At 33.3% G+C, this 22,262-nt stretch overlaps 1 protein-coding gene and 1 pseudogene across 1 annotated transcript; one reads left to right on the top strand and one right to left on the bottom strand.

Annotated features, from left to right (window-relative positions):
• Nucleotides 1-2,345: 2,345 nt before the first annotated feature.
• On the top strand, nt 2,346-11,788 carry LOC132545417 (DNA damage-regulated autophagy modulator protein 2-like; annotated as a pseudogene).
• A 1,669-nt stretch (nt 11,789-13,457) lies between these two features.
• LOC132545425 (blastula protease 10-like) lies at nt 13,458-20,728 on the bottom strand. Its single transcript, XM_060209115.1, has 14 exons — nt 20,636-20,728; nt 19,506-19,608; nt 19,013-19,151; nt 18,841-18,910; nt 18,361-18,570; nt 17,838-17,901; nt 17,330-17,392; nt 16,794-16,931; nt 15,994-16,145; nt 15,356-15,489; nt 14,945-15,066; nt 14,358-14,467; nt 14,037-14,158; nt 13,458-13,767 (listed from the first exon to the last, which is right to left on the bottom strand). Exons 1-14 carry the CDS (start codon nt 20,726-20,728, stop codon nt 13,458-13,460), a joined length of 1,830 nt encoding a protein of 609 aa, XP_060065098.1.
• Nucleotides 20,729-22,262: the final 1,534 nt, after the last annotated feature.

The raw sequence follows: 22,262 nt of genomic DNA on the forward strand, positions 1-22,262 counted from the left end.
CCAGAAACATGTTACATGAAGTTGCCCTTCCTGTTGTCCTCAAATATCGTTACATGATCAAACAAATGTTACTTCACACTTCATTTATTTATTTTGTACCTTCCCCTAGGTTAGAAGTCGTTTCAGAAATTGATTTGATACTGATGCTTTGCGTCTTCATATTGAAATAAAAAGTACATATGGATAAAGGAAGACACAATAGAAATGCTATGTATGTTAATCAAAGGGTGTTGTTATTTTTAAATTGAAGAAAATTGTCCTATAATTGACCAGGACTTTTTCAGTGACCAACAAATGGTTTGTTCAAACTGAAAACCTATACATCGTATGATGAGACATTATTGACAAAAACAATATACATTGAAACACAAGAAAGCCTGCGAGCTTGTTGGAATTTAGTGATTGCAGCTCTGTGAACAGTATCTTTTGCATGCAATGTTAACTCCCATGCATAATGGATGTAAACATTTAACAAATACCTATCATTATATTTACATATATGGTTTCTCTAAATATAACGCTATGATCTATCTTCCTGTATCATATAATGAATCGGTTTACTAACCTATTTCTAACATATTATATAATATTCCGTAGTTTTACAAAGTATAAGGCTTTCCAGATTTAAAGTATTCTACTTGTCACACCAACGCAAAATGAACATTATCATATGACCTAAAGAAATTATTGTTCAGGGAAAAGGTTTTGTCGTCCTACCAGTTAAATGGTACGATAAGAGAGTGTACTTCCGTTTTGTCATATCTGATCCACCAATGATAGATTTGTTTATTTCATGACGAAATACATCATAGTTTAACAAGTGTATGATAAATACAATGACACAGAAATAAATCAAAAACGACCAGGAGAAAATATACGTATGAAAAACTAAGGGGACGAATCTGCAAAGAAAGAAAAAAATCAAAGGCTACGCAAAACAGAATGGAAAATAAGTATATGCTGCGGATAGGTATTGGATTCCTGAGCTGTCATAGATTAATGGAAATAGGCCCTAATGTTGATATCAACAACGATTGTCTGCTTATTTCATCTTTGTAAGGATTGATAATTTGGTATTTAATTGTCATTTTAAAATTCGTAGTATCAACACGTTGCTATGATATCACAGCAGTTGTACTTTCATTACCTACGTAAACTAACCACAATTACAAAATTTATCTGACTACTAACCCCTAAACTTTGGAAAGAACATCTCAACTGCACTTGGCTGATTGTTTATCCATCTTTTGTTTAACGAGGTATATCCAGGAGATCAACGTTTTCAGTCATCGTTGTGAATTCAAGATTATACAAGGGTCAGTATAAATTGACAAAAGAGCCAAATATTGGATTAGTTGTCAAATCTAAATTCACTATTCACCACATCAGCTTCCCAAAAAATGGGTATGGGAGGGAGCCACCATGGGGTAGTTATGGGGTTTCAATATTGAATATTAGTTTTTCTCAGTATGACCAAAGTATTCAAATCATCTCTTATAACCTTACTATTCAGGTCGATGATCCATTGAGACCACATTCATTCGCAAGATCAGTATTGTCCATCTTGAAGCCACATGACCAAGTCATCTGATACAGAATACTTGGAAAACCAAGTGTGAATGTCACGTGACATTGATTTGTGACATAAAAGTCAAACAATTCATACTAATCACATACATCATTTAGGAAGAGGAGCCTGTTATGATTGTCCAAAATCGTCAACAGCGTTTGTAAGTGATTTATATACTGTCCTTATGTAGTACTTCAACGTTAAAGCATAACATACTCAGACTAAACATACACATACTCAAATATATACCATTTTAATCATGACATATAAAAATTACTGATTTTATTGGGAAGAAAGCGTGCAAATATGAGATACATTAAAAGTTTCATTTTTTTAAAATGCATCTTAATTTTAACTGAAACGAATTATAAATATTTATATATCACGTGCTGTTTTGAGATAGAATTATTTCAAACAGCTTCCTATGTCAATCTCATAGCATGCCAATTATATCGTACTATTATCAATGACGTCATAAACCATTCTTAGAAACAACATTTCAATGAGAATTTATTAAGTACAATGTATTTCTATCTTTTTTATGCAAATGTTGATACTTGATGTAAACATAGTCGGAATAATTCATTTAACATACAATTGACCCGATTCATATGTAGAATATGTATTACAATGTCTGACAGTAGTGTGTATTAGGAATTAAAACATCCTTATTAGGTGTATGCGTACGATAAAACTCTCAAGTTCCTATTACAATGCATTTTATGGTTGAATCGTACAGCGATTTACGTGTAGTGTTTATTGATTCATGCTCGTGATGACGATAGGAAGTGAGGTCAAGCAGGACTGGTTTAGTAAGGTTAGCTGTATCCCTTTCACGTTTACATACCCTCATACCAGACATTCACTCACTCACTTTTGATGAATAGGAACTCCACACACATATTTACGATTACCCAGGACTTCGCTATGGATGCGTTTCATTACACAAGGTAAGTTAGTCTCGTTTGTCCGTGTTAGTTTAGATATCGCTTGCATATAAATCTTCTTAAAACATATAGAAATATTAGCTTTCAGCAAACAACAACATATCAAAGTTATCTTCAATACATGTAGGTATTTTGAGGTTTTCTCCTTACATTGTCTGGATAGAGGTTTTTTACGTATTATGATTGATCATTACACATCGAATTCCAATCCTGAATGTGATGTTCATCATACTCTGTTTGATTTGTCAGCACCTAAATTATGTGTTTATATAAGGTATGGAAATATAAAATAATACACACATGGAGAAGGTTACCGCTAAAGTCTTTACGTACTGACAAATCACATAGGCATTAACATTTCTGAATAAGTACATTTATATACAGCAGTGATGATCATTGCTTGTATTGTAAGATATAAATATGTGCAAGAAGTATACATAGATATTTTACGCAGACGAAAAGGGGACTTTTTCAATAGCATTATAGTGACAACTAACATGTCGATTTTGTTAAAAGAATGACATTAGTTGAATAATGATATTTCTTCAATCTGAATACTTAGCTTATGTATGTAATGTAAGATGTATCTTTTTAGAATCAAATTCATAAGGCAATTGAACTCATTGTCAAACACAAAACAAAATCAATATTGAAGAAATCGGGTCACAAAACCAATTACATATATACTCAACACACATTTTCCAAGTTGAAAGATAATTCTTTTAAACAAAGTTAAACAAACGAATTTAAATACGTGAGAGATCCGATGTGTTGTTTACGTAAAAACGAGCCAATATGCAAAAGCCTTTCACACATAATTATCAACCATCATGCAAGATGATCGAGTAGTTTTTAATTATTCATATCCACTCTGAAATAAACAAAAGCACATGTCTTGTTGCTAACCAATTATCGATCATTTAAAAAGCTGAAGAATATTTTACTGTGTATTTATTTCCACGGCAGATGTTCTTACACTCGCAATAAAAATTGTTGTCGCAAATTGATAACAATTGGTTTTATACAAGTATCTTGTGAAATTGGCAATGGAAAATAAATTTGCCATTGTAAACAGCCTATCACGAATAATTGTAGAAATGAGCTCGTTTGATGTGTAAAATAGCAATATCGATCATGGTAAAGACATTACCCTCAAAGGAATTTTTACACTGACTTTCACCGTTACATAGGTTATTTTTCAGAAACATTCAGAAAGCTGATAGCAGTTGCTGAAACCTTACATCAAACCGAGAAGAAAAATATACTTGTGAAATATTTAGAAAATGTTTCACCACGAAACCAATTTAAATATACATATATATATATAAAGTTAATTTCACACTTGGATGAAATCTGCTTTAAAGCATGCATTGTCTGCCTTATTTATTGATTGTTTATATATATATAGACGTACTTGTCAATGTTACAATCTGCATAGCATATGTACACGATCAAATCAACCGTGAAGACACAATGTCCTCAAACAATATACCATTGAATGAAAATATAAACGGTTCAACAAAGTATTGTTGTAACACTATTTTAATAATTATCATATATAATGTATATATAAAGGAATAATACGTATGCCGTAACAACCCATTTCCATATTTACAATTTAGACAATGGCATGTACCTATAATATAGCATTAGATGGGGTCAACGACTACATATCTATATATCACTATATCCGATACATGCCGTGCTGGAATTATTCGGAAACAAATTAGTCATTCGGAAATGTTAAATGTTATTATAAACATGTTTTGAACCACAAACCGCGATCTATTTTGAAGTAATAAAACTAGCAAACATGAAATACCAACAAACCAAAATGCAGTGTTGAGTTCCCTAAGGTTCTTATCTGAAGGCGTGTTTAGTGTTTAGATAAAGAATTGGGACAAAGCGATATAATTTTAAACATAATACCATTCGGAAATTACTTTTAGCATACACTTATTTAGCCACTTTGAGTGTTTCCCTTATCTAGGACATATCTATATAAATTCATACATATTACGTTTTATTGACAGTCACATGGGTAGGTTTAAATATAGGTATACGATTCACTGTAAATCCACACGTCAACACAAGTGAATACAGGCACATACGGCAATACCAGGCTATTAATAGTTGAGTTATGGAGGAGGACACTTGTTGTCTTCCACATACGTCAAATCATTCTATGGGTGACGGGTAAGTTTGCCTTCGTAAACTAATGATAGATTTAATATCTATGGTATCTATTATGTATGCGAATCGACGGTACTATTTAACTCTTTAATGGGAGCTGTACACATATATACATAACGTAAAAATCAACAAATGTTTCCTATATAATACTTGACTTCAACGTAACCATGTTTACTCTTTACACCATAACTAACTCCTAAATAACAGTATTTTGGTGGGCGTATAATCGTACACCTTTTCGCTGTATTCGTGTGTTGTACCTGTGAATGTATTAAGTAGGTCAACCACTTTGAGATAAATACCCATTAGACACATGCATACCTCTACACCTTAACTCCAATAGAAATGTCTATGTTTCGGTGATAAAAACAGCTCCTCCGCTCTCTTTGTTCCTGATATATTGTAACACCGCTGTTGGTATATCCGCATACATTATGAGAAATTGAGAATTGAAAGTTCTAGAATATATCCATATTGTGATTTACTTGAATAGCAGCTGTGTCAACGATTTGATAAACCATCCACGTTCTTAACTAAATATTTGTTTTAGCGATTGATTGTACATGTGTTGGGTTTTACTCTATATATGTGCTACACACATATACACTTGCGTGCTCCGTTCTTGTGTGATTGAATACTAAACTCGACTTTTGTTTCGATATTAAGCACGGACAGGCTGGACACTGACATTGCTACAAAGACACCAGGCTGTTTAGGATGCCTACAGAGACGGCCATGGATCTTATCTTTAATCACGTCGTTATGGTTATTTTTCTCCATCTTTATCACGTAAGTACATGTCTATTGTATCTTTTCTTATAGAGACTATTCTAATTAAAGATATGACACACCAAATTGTATAACATACGAAATCTTCTTAATTACTAGAAAATATATGAATTTCCCTGTTCCTTTGTAAAACATAATTCGATCACTAATATCATGATACTATGTGGAAAATATAAACCAAAGGTATGGCAAGTCTTGACATTAGTTCGTAACAGGACGGGACTGCTATGTTCATTTTTGATTTGGTCTTATTTATATCAGGTGATTTGAGATATCTATTTATAACAGGAAATCCTCTAGAAATAATTATAGAACCTTTGTCATCATGTTCTTACTCATTATACAAACCACGTTTCTTATCTTTTTATTTGGAAAAACCATATGATAAGCATAACACATGAGTTTCTGCTGTTGAATGTAACCAAAATAAACTGAGACCTGATAGCAATTATATGAAATTCTACTATTGTGTTTGTGCCATGGTCAGAATGGGTTACGTAAACATACATTTACAGACTGCGATAATCCTCTAACTGCGCGCCATTATAATTAGTTATGTGAGAACCATTATATTTTCCAATAACCATTTTCGCTGCATTAACTTTAAACTGACTGTATGTGTGTATTTAACATACCAATGCGTATGACGTGAAGACGATTATATATATGCCATTCAAATTTTAATTTAACTTGTGACTCTTTGCAGCTTGAAATATATACACAACTGAAATGTATTCTCAGTGGAATGATTAAACCCATTTGCTTATTCAACGAATTGTATCTAATTCTCATATTTTTGTGTATAAAATCAAATAGACTTTGTAATGGAATAAACGTGTTAAACACTATTTCCTTTCTTTATATCTGATATTGAAATTTCTAACCATTACTGTCTGCTTTTATTGCGTTGACAGTAATATTTTCCAAAATTAGGTCTCCCTCCTTAGTTATTGTTCATTTCATGGTAATTGAATACGCGTTATTTTAGGAACTAAACCATAGAGTAGTGTCATTTTCCGATGTCAAGATGTTTTTAAAGTAATTAATTACTAAAAAACGATAGAATAGCCAAGGAAAAGAGCTTGAAATGATCATTGTACAAATGTAAATATTAAATCGTCTTATATCGGTGTGTACAAAAATTGGGACTCCAACTGTCCCATTCAAGTAAGGTACCGAAGGCCGTGTTACACACTGCGCTAACAGGTTGTTTATTATTTTTATCTAGTTCAGTCGAGATGATATACGGTGTCACCATGATCTCTTTCTATCTCATTAGTGCAATGATATATTCGATTTTGCTTTTATATAATTCTAAGTTATACACTCCAATTACGTGGTTTATCCCTTAAAGGTATGTTAATACCGTAAGAAAATGTAATCCTATTTATGTATCGATCTAATAATCCTATTACTTCAGATACCTAATCGGGGTCGTACTGGGCCATATATCCACCAACAACTTTCCATATATCAGGTAAGTATGACCTCAATTAAATGATATTATTATCTTTATTGAACTCTGTACATTTTTCGAGAAATACTTTTTCGCCGGCAGAATTCACCGATGATTCCAGTATATCACAATATCCTATATTTCTATACACTTATCATGTTATGTTACTACGATAAATGTTACTATAACAAATGTTACATGGTGCTATATGATAAATATTAAATGTTACTATGATGAATTTTAAATATCACTATGATAAATGTTTAATATACAACTTTTTTATTTTAATCTTTACCTGTAGTCACACTGCAATTGAGGACCCAGAGAGGGCAATATTTGGCCAGTGTATCAACATAGGTGCTGTTCTACGTAAGTACGATTTCCATTCAGAAACATTGATTTAATCCCAGTAGATGTTAATCTGATTTCAGCATAACAATAATTCAATCTCAAAGTAAATTCAAAGTATTTACTACTTTTCATCCCTATATGGTCCGCGTAATTCCCCCCATGAAAATAATTATACATATAAACATGTATATTCATTTAATTTGAATATTCCTATCACCGAAAAATGACCATTGCTGTTGCACAACAATATCTATATCAGGAAATTGATTTATAACATTACTCAGGTACAGAGATGCAATCCCTTCCAGAATATTTTTCTCACGACTCCTGTATGTGTGATAAATGATATCATGGCCGGAATCACAAGATCTTAAAAATCACACTTATTACCTAATCATAAACTTCTATTTTCATATCTTTTTGTAATATCATTATATATTCATTTACATACACATATACTCTGTGTGTATGTGTTTATTGACGATAAACGTATTTATTTACAGTTGGTTTAAACGATGTTATCAGATATCTATATCTGAAGCATATGCTTTACCTGTCTAACGTGTCACGCAGTTGGCACAGGTGTAATATCGCTTCATGTGTCATCGGTATCATCTCATCATTTGGACTCAGCATGGTGGCAAATTTCCAGGTAGGATGTTTTAAGTACCAGCATATACAAGATGTATCCAGGAGGTATATGATTGAGATAAAGAAATATATTTAAACTGATTGATAGCGAGACCATGTAATGTCTTATATCCTAATTCACTATCTTTTGTTGACTGAAATAAAAGACCGTTTAATAATCCTGATACACATTCAAGCATAAATTTAGATATGTCTTTCGGTTCACAACTTACTATGAACTATCTGCAAATTTTTATATAATAAAAAAACTACATCGTTGCCTAATCAGGATATAGCAAAGTCGTACAATGTAACATTTTGTCATATCGGCCTATAAATTACAGCAAAGGATAACACCATCCAATCACTAACGTTGTATTACTCTGTTTTGAATTGTTGCACGGGATATCATCGGAATTCTTCCTGTTTCATGAATTTGTACCGATATCCTTGTTCCTATTAAATGCTTATAAGGTGACGACCGAGCTTCAACAGAATATGTTTAACGTCCTTCGGATAACTCTAAATACTGGGAATCGTATCTCTATCCACTTGTTGTATCCTTCTTTAACAGATGTACCTAATGAGTGTCCTGGGATTAATGAGTTCCCAGGGAGTGTCCTGGGATATTTTTTGCACACAAGAGTTCATCTATTTAGAATGTTTTAATAATTCTTTAGTTTTAGAAAGTTGACATCCATGGCTAATAACATGCATACAATGATTCTGATTGACTGACTTATAAGTATTGCGATGCACCGTTGAAGTTAATGCGTAGCTTATACACTTACACAATACACCATGTAGGAGTGAGTCTCCTGTGATTTTTTTTCGCACGCCTGGCAATTCGTTAAGAAATCTCAATTAATGAAATGCTTGGCGTAAAAATGTCCCAGGACACTCACACATTCATCCCAGGACACTCACACATTCATCCCAGGACACTCATTAGGTAGGAATTCCGTATCATATATAATGTGTTTAATGAATAAGACTCCTATCCGTGTCGTGATTTTGTTAATCTGTCACATATATCGTTTACGTCAATATTTAGTCATTCCCCTCCAGTAATATACTTACGTACTCTTATATAAGTTTATCCACATCCTTAATGATACATTACTCATAATCATTATATTGTAGATACATATCGAACAATTGCTTGAGAAATCCGATAAACCATCACAGGTTATCTCCCTTTGATCTTCCAGCGTGTACAGTAATAGGAATACAGATGCGTTCAATCTCGTTTACAATAATAGTGTAAATACTGTTGAAATCGAACGAAATGGTTTCCGAAATAATTAATATCATTGTTATGTCAAGAGGGACAAAAACATTTGGTTGGTTACTACATGATGTAGACAGTTATAAGAAATAAGTAAAAGGATTTTGACATACTATCTATATTGTGCCTGATCACAAAGCTTCAAGAACTTTATACTATTCCCATTTTATAACACAACCAACATTCCTAACTATAACACAAAAAGCATGTGCTAAGTCATTACTTTCTTATCTACAATGTGTGTAGTACAGTGCTTTGAACATTTTGAGCTTTTCTTATTTCTGTATATTTTTATTGTGATATGGGAAAAGAAATGTTACTTCTAGAGGTTTTATGACCATAAATGCAGGTGCTGTCAGTGAAGTTTTTGAATAGCAGGCCTTAATTCCGTACTTTATCAGGAGTTTCCGTGTCCGTGTAAATTTTGTTAATATTTTGTCAACTTTTCAACAATTTTGGTTTTGACTAACTATTTTGTTAACATCTCAGTATTTTCATATAAATTATGATTGTATGATTATATGTCGATAAAAAGGCAGAAATAAGTCGGCATATATAAATGGTATATAGTTATGAATGTTTGACATAACATGACAAATAATTATCCCAGCCTATAGTATCCTTTTTAGTCCATCATATCTTATACGGGGTAGATCCGAGCTGTTACTCTCGCGTTTCTTATTAGCTTTCTAAGACGTTTCGATGGCACTGTTAATCTGTTACTTTAGTGGCTGACGCTAGGTGGCGTGGTTACTACACTCGAAACAAACACGTTAATTAAATTTGTTAATGACGTGCTCCGTTACTAAAAATATAAGGTGTTGTTATTGGGATAGTAAAAATGTTAATCTCATCTAATTTAATTTAATAAACTGTTGCAGATATGAGACATTTCTTTAGAACTTCTGGGTAAAGTTTCACGAAAATTCTTAAGTACGTTCTCATGCTCAAATTTGAGAACAGCCAATCAGAAATGACGTTATATGCTCTAACGTCATTTCTGACTGGTTATTCTCAAATTTGAGCACGAGAACGTACTTAAGATTATTCATGAAACCCGACCCTGTAACAGTTCATAAGGATCCGACCTTACAAAATCACAGTGGTTCAGCATTAAGTGTTAAATGTTCTTTGCACTGGTCTGATTGATTGATATTCTTGTTTTATTTGACAAATGTGGAAAGAAACTGTAATTTGTATTTCGTTTTTTACAGACTGAGCTTCACAAGCCACCCCATTATGTAGGAGCAGCCCTGGCATTTGCAGGAGGGACAATATATTGCTGGATGCAAACAGTCTTGTCCAGGAAGTTGATGATAAAAAGAGGAGGAAGCCGTTCAGTTTTCATATTTCAGGCAATCGTTAGCCTATTTATGACAATTTCCCTTATCATATGTATCCTTTTTCTACAATTTATTAATAGAGATAACCTTTTGTAGATGCATTCGTACAATGAAACATTATTCTTTATTACCTTATTTGGTCATGCAGTTTCCTTAATGGTTTGCAGTTGGCGCAACAAAATTATCATACAAACTATTAGAAACATCAGGTGACAGAAAGATAATTACGGTAAGTGGATGTCAATTAAGAAAAACCTTACCCCTGTATGAATGCTACTTTTAAGTGGAAATGAATCTTACCTTTTCTAGAAAATTGATATTTTCCTTTTGATGCGTCATTGCAGTGGATACATTGCTGTTGAAAGAATCAACAATGGAAGAAGAGCATTTATCGAATGTTTGTTATCTGTCATACCAATCTAAGTTATCCAATGTCTTACTATTAAAGTAATATAATATTGAGTTAACTAATGCGAATATATCTTAGAAATAAATGATGGATTCAATAATAAAGGAACGAAATTCATAAATGTATTAAGGAGAAATGATTGTTTATTTTTATACAAAGTGTTTTTCAGTTAGAACGTAGACTCGATTTTACATAATGCGATATTTGTCCATTTCCGTCGTCATTGATGAAACCAAGGTTTATATATAGATATGTATTGTTATATTTCCTTAGCCGTAATCCACTGATAATAATGTCGCTTCATTAAGATATAGATAATTTTGTATATACTATTTGTTGAAGCTTTCACTGAAAGGAAAGTCTTCTTATTGACTTATTTTTACTGTTTCAGCCGTCACTGATGGGACTTTATCTGACGTCCACTGTATCAGAATGGCTACTTGCCCTGTCTGTTTCCTGTTTCCTCCTCACCTACATACCTCATTTCAGGAAAATACAATTAAAATCACCTCGGATACATAACAAATTCAGCAATGTCGTCAGCCCTGTAAGTCTATTTTATTTCTGATATGTTTGTGTTTCGTTGCATTAAATTGATTAATATATCATCAAGAGGATATTAAATACGACGAAAAAAACGAAATAATGTATAATATGACGAATAATAGGGACAAAAAACCTTAAATTCAATTGAACAAAATCAAACCTACAGCCGGATTTGACATCATGTGAAAAGTCATGCATCTTTTGCCGACGATGTATTTTTTCTCTTACAGGTAACACCTTGTTTTATTGGTCCGAATGCTACCTGAAGCAGTCGTTACAACTGTACGAACTGATGAGTAGATATAAAGATTCCTACAGTATTCGTGTATAACGGACGGTGCTTATCTGTGATAACATCCTATATTATTTCATTTCATTCAGTCATATTTCTTACCATCACATATCTATTTATTCTTAGATTAGGTATTTTTATACATGTAAATGTCATATTGTAATACTGTATACTTGTTTTGGTCAGCAAATCTACGCATATTGTTTTCATGTTATAGGTCTTGTTCTGATTCGTTTCAATAAATTGATTTATTTCAAGTGAATTCTACATCATGTCAACCCGGCTACAAATTCACAAATAAATGTTATTGTTTTTTAAATTGAGGATTTAGAGCTTCTTGATTAAAATCGGTTATTGCTACTGACTCACCAAACATTGGTGTCTTCATATGTGTTTTTCCGGTAGGGTTTAGTTGACCTGGATATATTTTGTATGTGCTGAAGTTTCAAATATTTCAGGTACATTTCAAATTTGTATGTTATTTTTATATGAAATGCTTGGCCAAATTTCTTGACGTAGCCATATTCGTTCCTGCCTAAATACTCTTAAATGACGAACATCACTTGAATTTTAAATAGTGCTGTTTTGCTCTAAAACACCAAAGAAACTTGAACGATCACAACTCGTCGATGTCTAAATGATTGCCTGGCGTAGGTATCATTTAAACTACATTTACAAGCAATACGTTATTTTAGGACGTATTTTCATTCAGCTTCTTTACCTATGTTGTATTTTCATATGTTGTTTGATAATTCATATAGTATTGATAAGTTAGAGTCGAGAGTTGTTTGATATCATTAGCTGCAATGGAAATACATGGTTCAGGACTACGAAAATGACTTAAAACTGATACAATCTATATAAATGTAATGAATAGAATATAAATCTGATTTTATTATTAAAACAAATGAAGAAATTGTTTTGTGTTTTTATTAAATTTGTAAGAAATGTTCTCCATACAACAAACAAGTTACATGTCCTATTGTTAACACTTAAGCCTGAAGAAAGGATCTTTATATAAAATCTTCATTTTTACACCTTATGAGTCTATGGAATCCTACCTACAGTTCATCTCGAAGCGCACAAAATACTACATCTTTAAATAAAGTAAAGCAGTTTTATCATGTATTACGCTTTTTGCATTCAATATACTTTCCGGTGCATTTCATATATTGCTTTTGGCAGTCGTATGGAAAGCTAGCAAGTGATGTAATTATACATACGAATAAAGATAGATAAGTGAGAATGGGCGTGATAAAGGGAAGTGTATATTTAATTTTCAAAATTTCAAAATATCAATTACGCTGTAAATCGAACGTCATAGCAGTGGTATTATGAAGTGTAAAGATTTAAGCCATAAGCATTGTCACGTACGAATAAGTAAACAGTTTCTTTCTGTACAGCCTACTGCTTTGTACTATATTCGATTAACAAATGTTATACTATTATACATCAAAAAGGCGAATTACAATAGTACTTCTTGATAAATACTGTGTATGCATCCACATTGAGACTTAACTCTGAAGGAGGACTGTCGTGTTCAATTCGATCTGATTGAAATTTCTCAAACATGACAAACACTACCCAGTTCTTAATGATCAACTGCTAAAGACAAATTTTAGTTGGAGTTGATCAAGAGGATGTCAGAGTATAGATGACACAGTTATGGAACCAAACATATTCCATAACACTTGAAGAAAAGACGCATGTGCATCTATTGATTCTGGTGAATCTGTTGTTGTATTGTTATTGTCATTGTTGTCAAATATGAACCCGCTTAACACGGAGCTACGGGTACTGGTGTCTACATTTTCTGTTTCATCTCTCATGGAGATAGCTCGGGCAGTAGCTTCAAAACCTTTACCAGAATCCCGAGCATTACTTTTAAAAGTTAGAATAGCAAGAGTTCCCTCAGAAATCAAGGTTTTGTTCATCAGGGAGGAACCACAATGTCTGAAATATAAACATAGTAACCACTTAGATGTTTATGTTGAATAAGCGATTATCACATTAATCATTAATCGGAACATTAATGACAGTTGCCGTATTTATACCTGTCTTATAATTATACATGTAGTACCTGCAATGAAAATTGTTTTATACAACAGATATTTATATATGTATGATATATCAAACATTTACTATTTATTGATAATTTCTATCAAATATCAAGCTTTATATGTGAAAGACAAAACTAATGCACTTTCAACATTTATACTTACATTTGACCTCGCTCAGTTATATTGCTTGTCAAGTGAACCTCTAAGTAATCGTTTCCACAATTGGTTGATTCTAAAATATCAAACTCGTCTATAACGATCTCAAGCTTCATCCCACTGTTCGCCTGGAATGAAGAATACAAAAACATGTATCTGATTCAATCATGAAAACTTCAAATCTTTTTTTTCAAAAAGCAAATAATCAAAACTATTCTAATGACTTTAGTTCTAACATATAAGATATATTTAATCAATCCGTTAGGTTATGCTTGGTAATAGATTCTTGATGTCAGTTTTATTTATCATTATTCGACATGTACCTACCTGCAGAACATACTGACATGTCGTGGAAGAAGGGTAGCCATCAGGAAACCCGGGAGATTTTATAGATACAGAGGCTGAAGTCAATCGATAACGTCCTCCACAATCTGCATCTAAGATAGTATATATATCATCCACATTAATACAGTTACATATGTAGGAACTATCAATCTAATATACCAATTAATCAAGAACCACATATCTGAAGCGATACTCTTACACCATGAACCATGTATCATGCCTACTTATTATCCTGTTATAATGTAATCAGAATCTGTAATCCAAACCGTACAGAGTCCGATTGCAGACAATGTACACATGGTTTATATATAAACTTACATCTACATCTAAATGCGTGTTTGTACCAGGTGTGAAGTTGATAAAGGTCCATTTGTCGTAATATTTCATTTTATCTTATTGTGCAGGTGACGTTAATGTTCCGATTTATAACTGATATTTCCCCTTGTCTTAAGTGTTAGGAAAGTATATCTCACATCAATCAATATTTGATACCCTTGTCAAGAGAACGTCAATTTACTATATTCAAGAAAAAATAGGTTCATATACTAGTTTTATGACATTTCCCTTACCGAATGTTTTCATACAGATTACACCGTTGTCCGATTTCATATCACAGCTTCCTACGATCAGGGATTGGCCATTAGTGGTAGCGCATCCATCTGCGTCACTGGTGCCCATCTCGTGAAGTGGCCTTCACAGATTTAGCAAATTAAACAGATCATCAAAAGTATTTGGTAAAATTAAATATAAATTGAGAAACAAAATACGTTAATACCATCACGATCCACTATGTTTACGACGCAGTGTTTGCTTTTGGTTTTGTGGTAACCGTGAGGCATGATTAATATTTACATTACTATTATTATTGTTATGGATAAGGTCCAACGACGGACAATAATACCTTAAAATTCTTGTGAAATAGTTATAAGACAAATTCGACCCATAAAAAGGTCAGCATACTACCTTGGTGCAACACTCACATGAGGCTTGCATCAAATAAGGAGCCATCAGGAAGGAGGTAGGCTGTATCACCAGTCTTACGTTTAACTCCTGCCCAGAAACTTGTAACTGACGACATCAGAAAATTCTCTTCTATTCTAGTAGTGAGCCATTTCTGATGAAGATGGGATAAGCAACAAATCTTTAGTGTTTAGTCCATATCACACAACAGCCTGTGTTTGCTATAAGTGTAATCATCGCAGCGGTTTCTTTTCTTTAAATACAAGTTAAATGTTGTAGAAAACATAACAGTACTATGTAACTATTGTAAAGTATGTTCAGTTGACATTAAAATACAGGAAACTTACACCAGAGTGCCACAGTATCGTAATTATGTTTGCTAACTATAAAAACAGTTATGTTTTTGTGATATAGCAGGAATACGATATTGAAATGACCATATGGTTCCAGATATTAGAAAATGTATTTATAAACACAACTATTCAGTCCAAAATTGAAAAAACGTATTCTTCGTTATAATGTTCTATTTAGTAGTTCAAGAATGAAATGAGAAATAATTCTGCTTAAATATGGTAAACCGAATATACTTCTTACAACATAGAGTTACGATCACACAGCTTTAGATCATACAATAAGTATACGGTAGAGTAAACCTTACCACTTCTTCAGAACTTTTAAACGATACTACGTTTCCACCATGGTTGGCACATAGATCTGTAGCTATGTCATAATCTACAGATACGGACGGGAAAAACTGATAGCAGTTACCATTAGCGTAGTCCCAAGATGTTCCACAATCCCATTTCACGACTTCAAATAAAATTAGATCCGATCAGAGTAAAAGGAAGTGATAATAAGTATGGTATATACCAACCAAATAAAGAACAGTAATTTTTAAAAGTTTACATTACATTTAAAATGACAATTTGTAGATTGTTTTCAATTCTTTAAAATGTATCGGGACTTGACTAGGTCGATCGTCGGCAAACAGGTAGTAGCTAAAGTAATACAGTGTCTTTTGCTAGAGTTAGGAGCGTCTCGGGTTCGAACCCGGTCTAGCTATGCATTTTTCCGCTCCTGTTACAAAGTGTCATGGAAAATAATGGAAGAGTTGATCACGTCGTAAATTACTACCATAAAAAGATACTCTTATACACCAGAAATGTTATCAAAAATAAATTAAAACCATATAACACTGAAGAAGTCAAATACCGCCCATGACATGAATCAGGGATAACATGTTAATCAGTAAAGAAGAAGGGAATCGCTATCACGAGCTCCCATTTAAGTTACAAAGAAACCAAACAGAAAAGCGTCTCTTTCACACATGTGACACTCAGAAAACCAGAAAGATAATGTAGGTTATAACGTAATGTCTAATTCAAGACAAGACAGTGTAATGCTGTGATTTTGTCACAAATCATTTAGTATTTGTGATATGGATTTATATGTACTGACTGTGTTGATATCCCGGTACAGGTGTCTGACAGAATTCTCCCATGAAGCCGTCCGGACATAAACAAAAACACTTCCTGTCTGATGTGGCGCCAACTACTCCACCGTTTTCACAGCTTAGATTTTGAGACTCACACCTTTCTGGAAAAAACAAAAGGAACTAAGACTATGAATCATATAAATTATCAAAAATAAAGAAAACGACTAGAATAATTTGATGATAATGAAAACAATACGAGCCATTAAAACTGCAAAGAATATAATAATATAGTTGATGTAAACCACTCGATGAACACTGAACATATCATGTAAACATTTTTCTTGTCCTGGGCTTCATTGTGTGCAAAAAAGTACGATAAATGATGTGAAAGAATAAAAAATATTAGATAACATCCAGGACAATTTGATGACATTCTGTTTACGACTTATAGATCAATTGTTTTCAATTGTGGAGTGTTGTAGTTTTTCAAACAATAGAGTATGTGCCTGTCTATCTATAAGGACATTTACGCCTAAACATCACAACTATGATGACCTACCTGTACATTTGTAAGCACGATTTACAAAGACGGCGTCATAGTAGCTGATCGTCTTGGCCTTACCTATAGGAATACACGCTTTAGTTCATGTTTCTATGACAAGGTCAACTGTAACAATATCCCCTGCGTAACGTACAAGGATTACGTAAACACAGATGGAACAATATCATATCTTATATTGTATATCTTACAGAATCTTGTTATGAAAAATCTCCATTCATCTATCTTATAACAAACAGATATCTATTCCAGGGCTAATTATTTTCACTTTCACTATTCGATCAGTCCGCATCAAGAATATCAAAACACAAGCACAAATTCATAAACAAATTTAATAAAATTCATTGTTTTATAGAACTTCCTAGATATCTAACTCGTCTTATCAAAAGTGTTTCTCTTTTTAATTCAGGGCAGTATATAAATTCATGTTATATAAATATTTTCTCAACTGAATACTGAAATTACTTGACTGGTGTAGACCTTAGGTAGTTTAAACGCCCCCTCTTACCTATGACAGACTGGTAGGCTGGGTCTGTTGTCAGCATGGCGGGCTTCCCATTAACAGACCAGTACTGCAAATAGCAATACCTCCATATCTACAAGTTCTTAGTAAACTGACGTAATGAGAGCTATTTTAACATACTATAAGTCTATGAAGATATAAATATCAACATGTGCTTGTTTTTGTTTTCTTTATTAGATACGAAAACAAGGAAACATATATATATATATTACCTTAGGGAATGACTTTCTCTCGATCATCATACCCAGTAAATAAGTCTTAATGCATTTGCTTTTCAATTAACCTATATTAATCTGTAATACAGAGTGTGTAAGTATGTGAAGATATATACTTGTATGGAAAATATAAACAATATTTTGTAGTATTATAGATAAATGAGGTCCATGTTTCATTTCGTTAACAGCATAACATACAAGTTCAGAAATATTATACAGAGGTGTCTTAATCCACCAAAAACTTAAGTGTAGGAGTTACCTATGACGAGACTCATTAACCAATGTGAACTCACTTTTGGTCCATAGTGCATAATACTTTTATAATCATAAGGCGTGCCATGATAGGGGTATGTTCGGCCCTTCATGGCGACCGTGTCGTAGTTCCAACGGGAGTCAGGATTGATATTCTCGTACTGGACTGTGATATACGTGTCTCTGTCATTCCGTTCCATTGTATGTAACATCCCTATAGCATGACCCAGCTCGTGAATAATCATGTCCATCTGTAGTATAGCACAGTAAGTACACAGATTCGGCTTAAATGGTTATTTGTGATACGTTCCTTCTACGATCAATATGATCCTAATGGAATCAACAAGATGCACTTATGGAAAATACATAATGTAGTCCGTGGTACGATTTTATCGAGTGTTGTTTTTGTTGTTTTTAAACTGTTAATTAGGAAATTGAAAAGTTAAAAAATTGGGCAATTATCTTTATAATAAGCATAACACTCACTATCGTGTAGTGTATCATACAAGTTGACTACTTACACCCATGCAGTTGGCTCCTATAGAGATGGGCTGAGGCTGAAGAGGGAACATACCATATCGGGAAAAACATCTAAAAGATAAACAAGATAAGTAGGTGTATTGTAATACTTCATTAGAGGGTGTCTCTCTATCAATTCCAATTGTACACCTGATCAGAAACGTTCGAACTCACGTTATGCCGTTGATAAACGTTAGGTAACGGGTTGCTCCCAACTGTTGTTGCATGTCACTAGTCCACGGTACAAATTTGATACATGTCTGTTGTTCCCAGCGAGCCATGCCAACTCGTATGCTGTTCCGCTGGTCATCAGCTACATTACATAAATGTGTTATAAATTAGATAAAAACGATAATGACATATTGGTAATAAAATTAAATCTCGACAAAAAATAGACATTTTATTTATTTGATACAATAATTCAATGAAATCATTAAGTTTGTTTCTCTGTGTCCCTCCTTATCTAATCTCCTTTCTTCCAGTAGGCAATCGTATGTCCTGTTTTTAACATTTATGATTCTTCGATAGTGGACACCAACATCTGTTTTAATCAACATTATTAGGAGAAAATAGTCGCCCGATAGATCATATTACTAAACAATGATTATCAGGTTATTGCACCTGTGTAACTGCAACTATTAGAATTAAGAAAATAAATAAATCTTACTATAAGTTGATGGAAAGGTATAAGGAATGACTCCGTCTGGCCAATATGACACGCCATCAGGACTGGCAACATCTTGTCGTCGGAATCTGGTTCTGGCATTCACCTGGTGCGAGTGGCATATGGTAGAAAAATGGTTTGAATGACAATGAAACCTACTGGGGAAAATGACGAAAAGTATGCAGAAGGAATTACGTATACTGTAAACACATCTGGATATAGCAAGAATTTGATAGGAATCAATCCGCCTTTCCATTGGGAATAGACGCGCACAACGGCCAAGTCATGTTGGGTAAAAATGTCACAATTTGCTAAAGTCATTTTCGACATATAGTTCTCGAGTCATTGTAGGCGGATGCACCTATATATTGTTTAGAGACAACTTCCTATATCATGAGACCAGAAAATGGTGGGGAAAGCCATCAGGATAATTGGTTTGAAGTTTACTCAACACCCCTCGAAAAGTTTTAAAATGTCACCCACGAATGGCGATATCGCTGTTCACATCACATGGAAGTTATACTCTCATTTTCTTGGGGGATAGTACACTGTTATTCTGAGAAAAAGTTACAACCCGCCATAGGATTGTGTTATGGCTTCAAGTTGAGAAGTCATATCAAGACACACTTCATAGGTCATTTATGATGGTAAGATAGAGTCAATTCACCAAAACAGTTTACAGTAGTTTATGAATGGAAAATGGGCGAGAGAAAAACAAAATCACATCTTTGTGATGAAGACTTTAACCCTAGGGATAACATAATATTTGTTTTGCTTTCTACGTAACTCCATGCTATATACATGTTTATAGAAGTTTTGTAATAATACTATTTCCATTAGACAGAAGTAAAGTTTATGCAAAACGATTTTAACCACTTAACACTGATTTTAATCTTGTTTCAAGTTATAGAGATGACCAACTGTTATTTTCTGCATTCGAACATATGATCCTATCGCAATATATATAATAGATCTACCTAGAAAACATTGTTTCGTTTGAGCATATGGTGATATGATCATGGTGTTATATAATCTACAATCATATAGAGACAGCAATAAACATGTTATTTCATTATCTGGTGATGTGATAAATCAGCCATAATTTCAGGAAATGGTTATTATAAAATGGTTACCTGCTGAACTCCACTTCCCACCAAAACCGCTAGCACCAGTCGAGCCACAAATCCAGTCCCTAATGGCGTCGCGTTCTTACACTGCGACATCATTTTTGTCCATTTCCCTAACGCAAATATAAATACCTGACGCTAAATATAGCCACCGTTATCGTGTTAAAGCAAACATTTTACAATCTGATATGAAAAGTATATAATATGGAAATTAAAGTAAATATTATACAGGTGATCTGTCAACTTTACACATCTGTATCGTTCATTAAATACTTGCACACTAAAGGTAGGAGTAATTTATCAGACGAGAGTTAGAAATGACTGATCTAGCGCATAAATAGATATTTAGTTGCATGACATTTAGATTTCAGTTTAAAATTGTTAATTCCGGCGTCACGTGATAGGTAAACGTGGAATGCGCATAGGTAAGAGAGTTTTTTTATAGACAATGTAAGGTAATTAAGACATCTACTTCATATCATGATTTACTACTTCCGGTTTTAACTTCTTGGAAACATTAGAACAATATGAATACGATCATTTGTGGTTTATCAGCTACATACTTGATAACACGAATTTATCTGTTTGAGCTATAAAAATGCGTCCTTCACAATCGCTAATGACGTAATAAATCAGTATCCGGGAGTAAATACATAACTTGTATCACGGAGAAATTTTACGGATGTTTTAATGATTTCCCTTTGGGATATGAAGATGGGTGTGCTTGATGCTCGTCAGCGTACCCTCTGGTTCATCTGGGAACGTTACATCACTTACTGTGATTTACCAAAATTCACATGGCGGATGTCGCCGATGAAGCAGAAGACGTTTACTCTTCCGGAACACTTTGTCCAGGTCTAATCCTCCTGCTCTTTTTCAGTTTCCACGTGAACCCATCCTGTGCTCATATTTTGCCTTAGTTTCGATGACCTTGAGTTGGAATTTAGACTGTCGGTACTAAATGTTCTTTGGAAATCTTTCGTCATTGATGATTTATCAATTTTTTGTTAAAATTTAGGTTTTGACCTTTATTTTGGTTTTCCCCTTTCGTGTGTTAGATTTCAATCAAGCAGGTCCTTACCACAACTGGCGAGTACTATATAAATTGTGTGATTTGGTCAAATTCCTCGTTTATCTAATCTGGTTTGAAATGGTTTTACCATCCAATAAACTTTAATTAACTATGTATCAACACTTCGTTACATGCTGAGGTGTGCTAATTCTAAACAATAGAAATCGCTAAACCGTAATTCCCTAATAGAATGTTAAATTGGGAAATATAGATACTACGCTCATATACGATTCTACACAGATAAGGAGTGTTCTATATTCCAAAAAGCCGTATACATTTATTAATTTGTAAAGGATATTTGTAATATACAAGACAGTTTACAGTAAGGCTGGGAGCTGTCTTTATACGTAAATGTGAGATAGGGAAGTACAGAATTGTTACATAATATTTCTTAAAACCGACAATTCATCACGATAAGGTGTTATCATCATGTCTTCCTTATGTCAATATCAATTTACATTGATGCGACTTTTTTCTGAATTTCGCGGAAAATGTCAAGATGAGTGGAAGAAGATAAAAAGATTTCTGAGCGACATAGTAAACATTATAGGATACGTGATA

Source organism: Ylistrum balloti, unplaced genomic scaffold (genome assembly GCF_031769215.1).
Source record: "Ylistrum balloti isolate Yb309-2 unplaced genomic scaffold, AGI_CSIRO_Ybal_v1 Utg369846, whole genome shotgun sequence".
Taxonomy (NCBI): Eukaryota; Metazoa; Mollusca; class Bivalvia; order Pectinida; family Pectinidae; genus Ylistrum; species Ylistrum balloti.

What these genes read in the sequence shown, in the direction of transcription:
- LOC132545425 (XM_060209115.1), bottom strand. Translation starts at nt 20,728, where the DNA reads ATGATGTCGCAGTGTAAGAACGCGACGCCATTAGGGACTGGATTTGTG. An exon ending in TACCTTTCCATCAACTTATA is followed by an intron (nt 19,152 to 19,505) that starts GTAAGATTTATT and finishes TATGTAATGTAG; the next exon opens with CTGATGACCAGCGGAACAGC. An exon ending in CATGTCAGTATGTTCTGCAG is followed by an intron (nt 14,159 to 14,357) that starts GTAGGTACATGT and finishes TCTTCATTCCAG; the next exon opens with GCGAACAGTGGGATGAAGCT.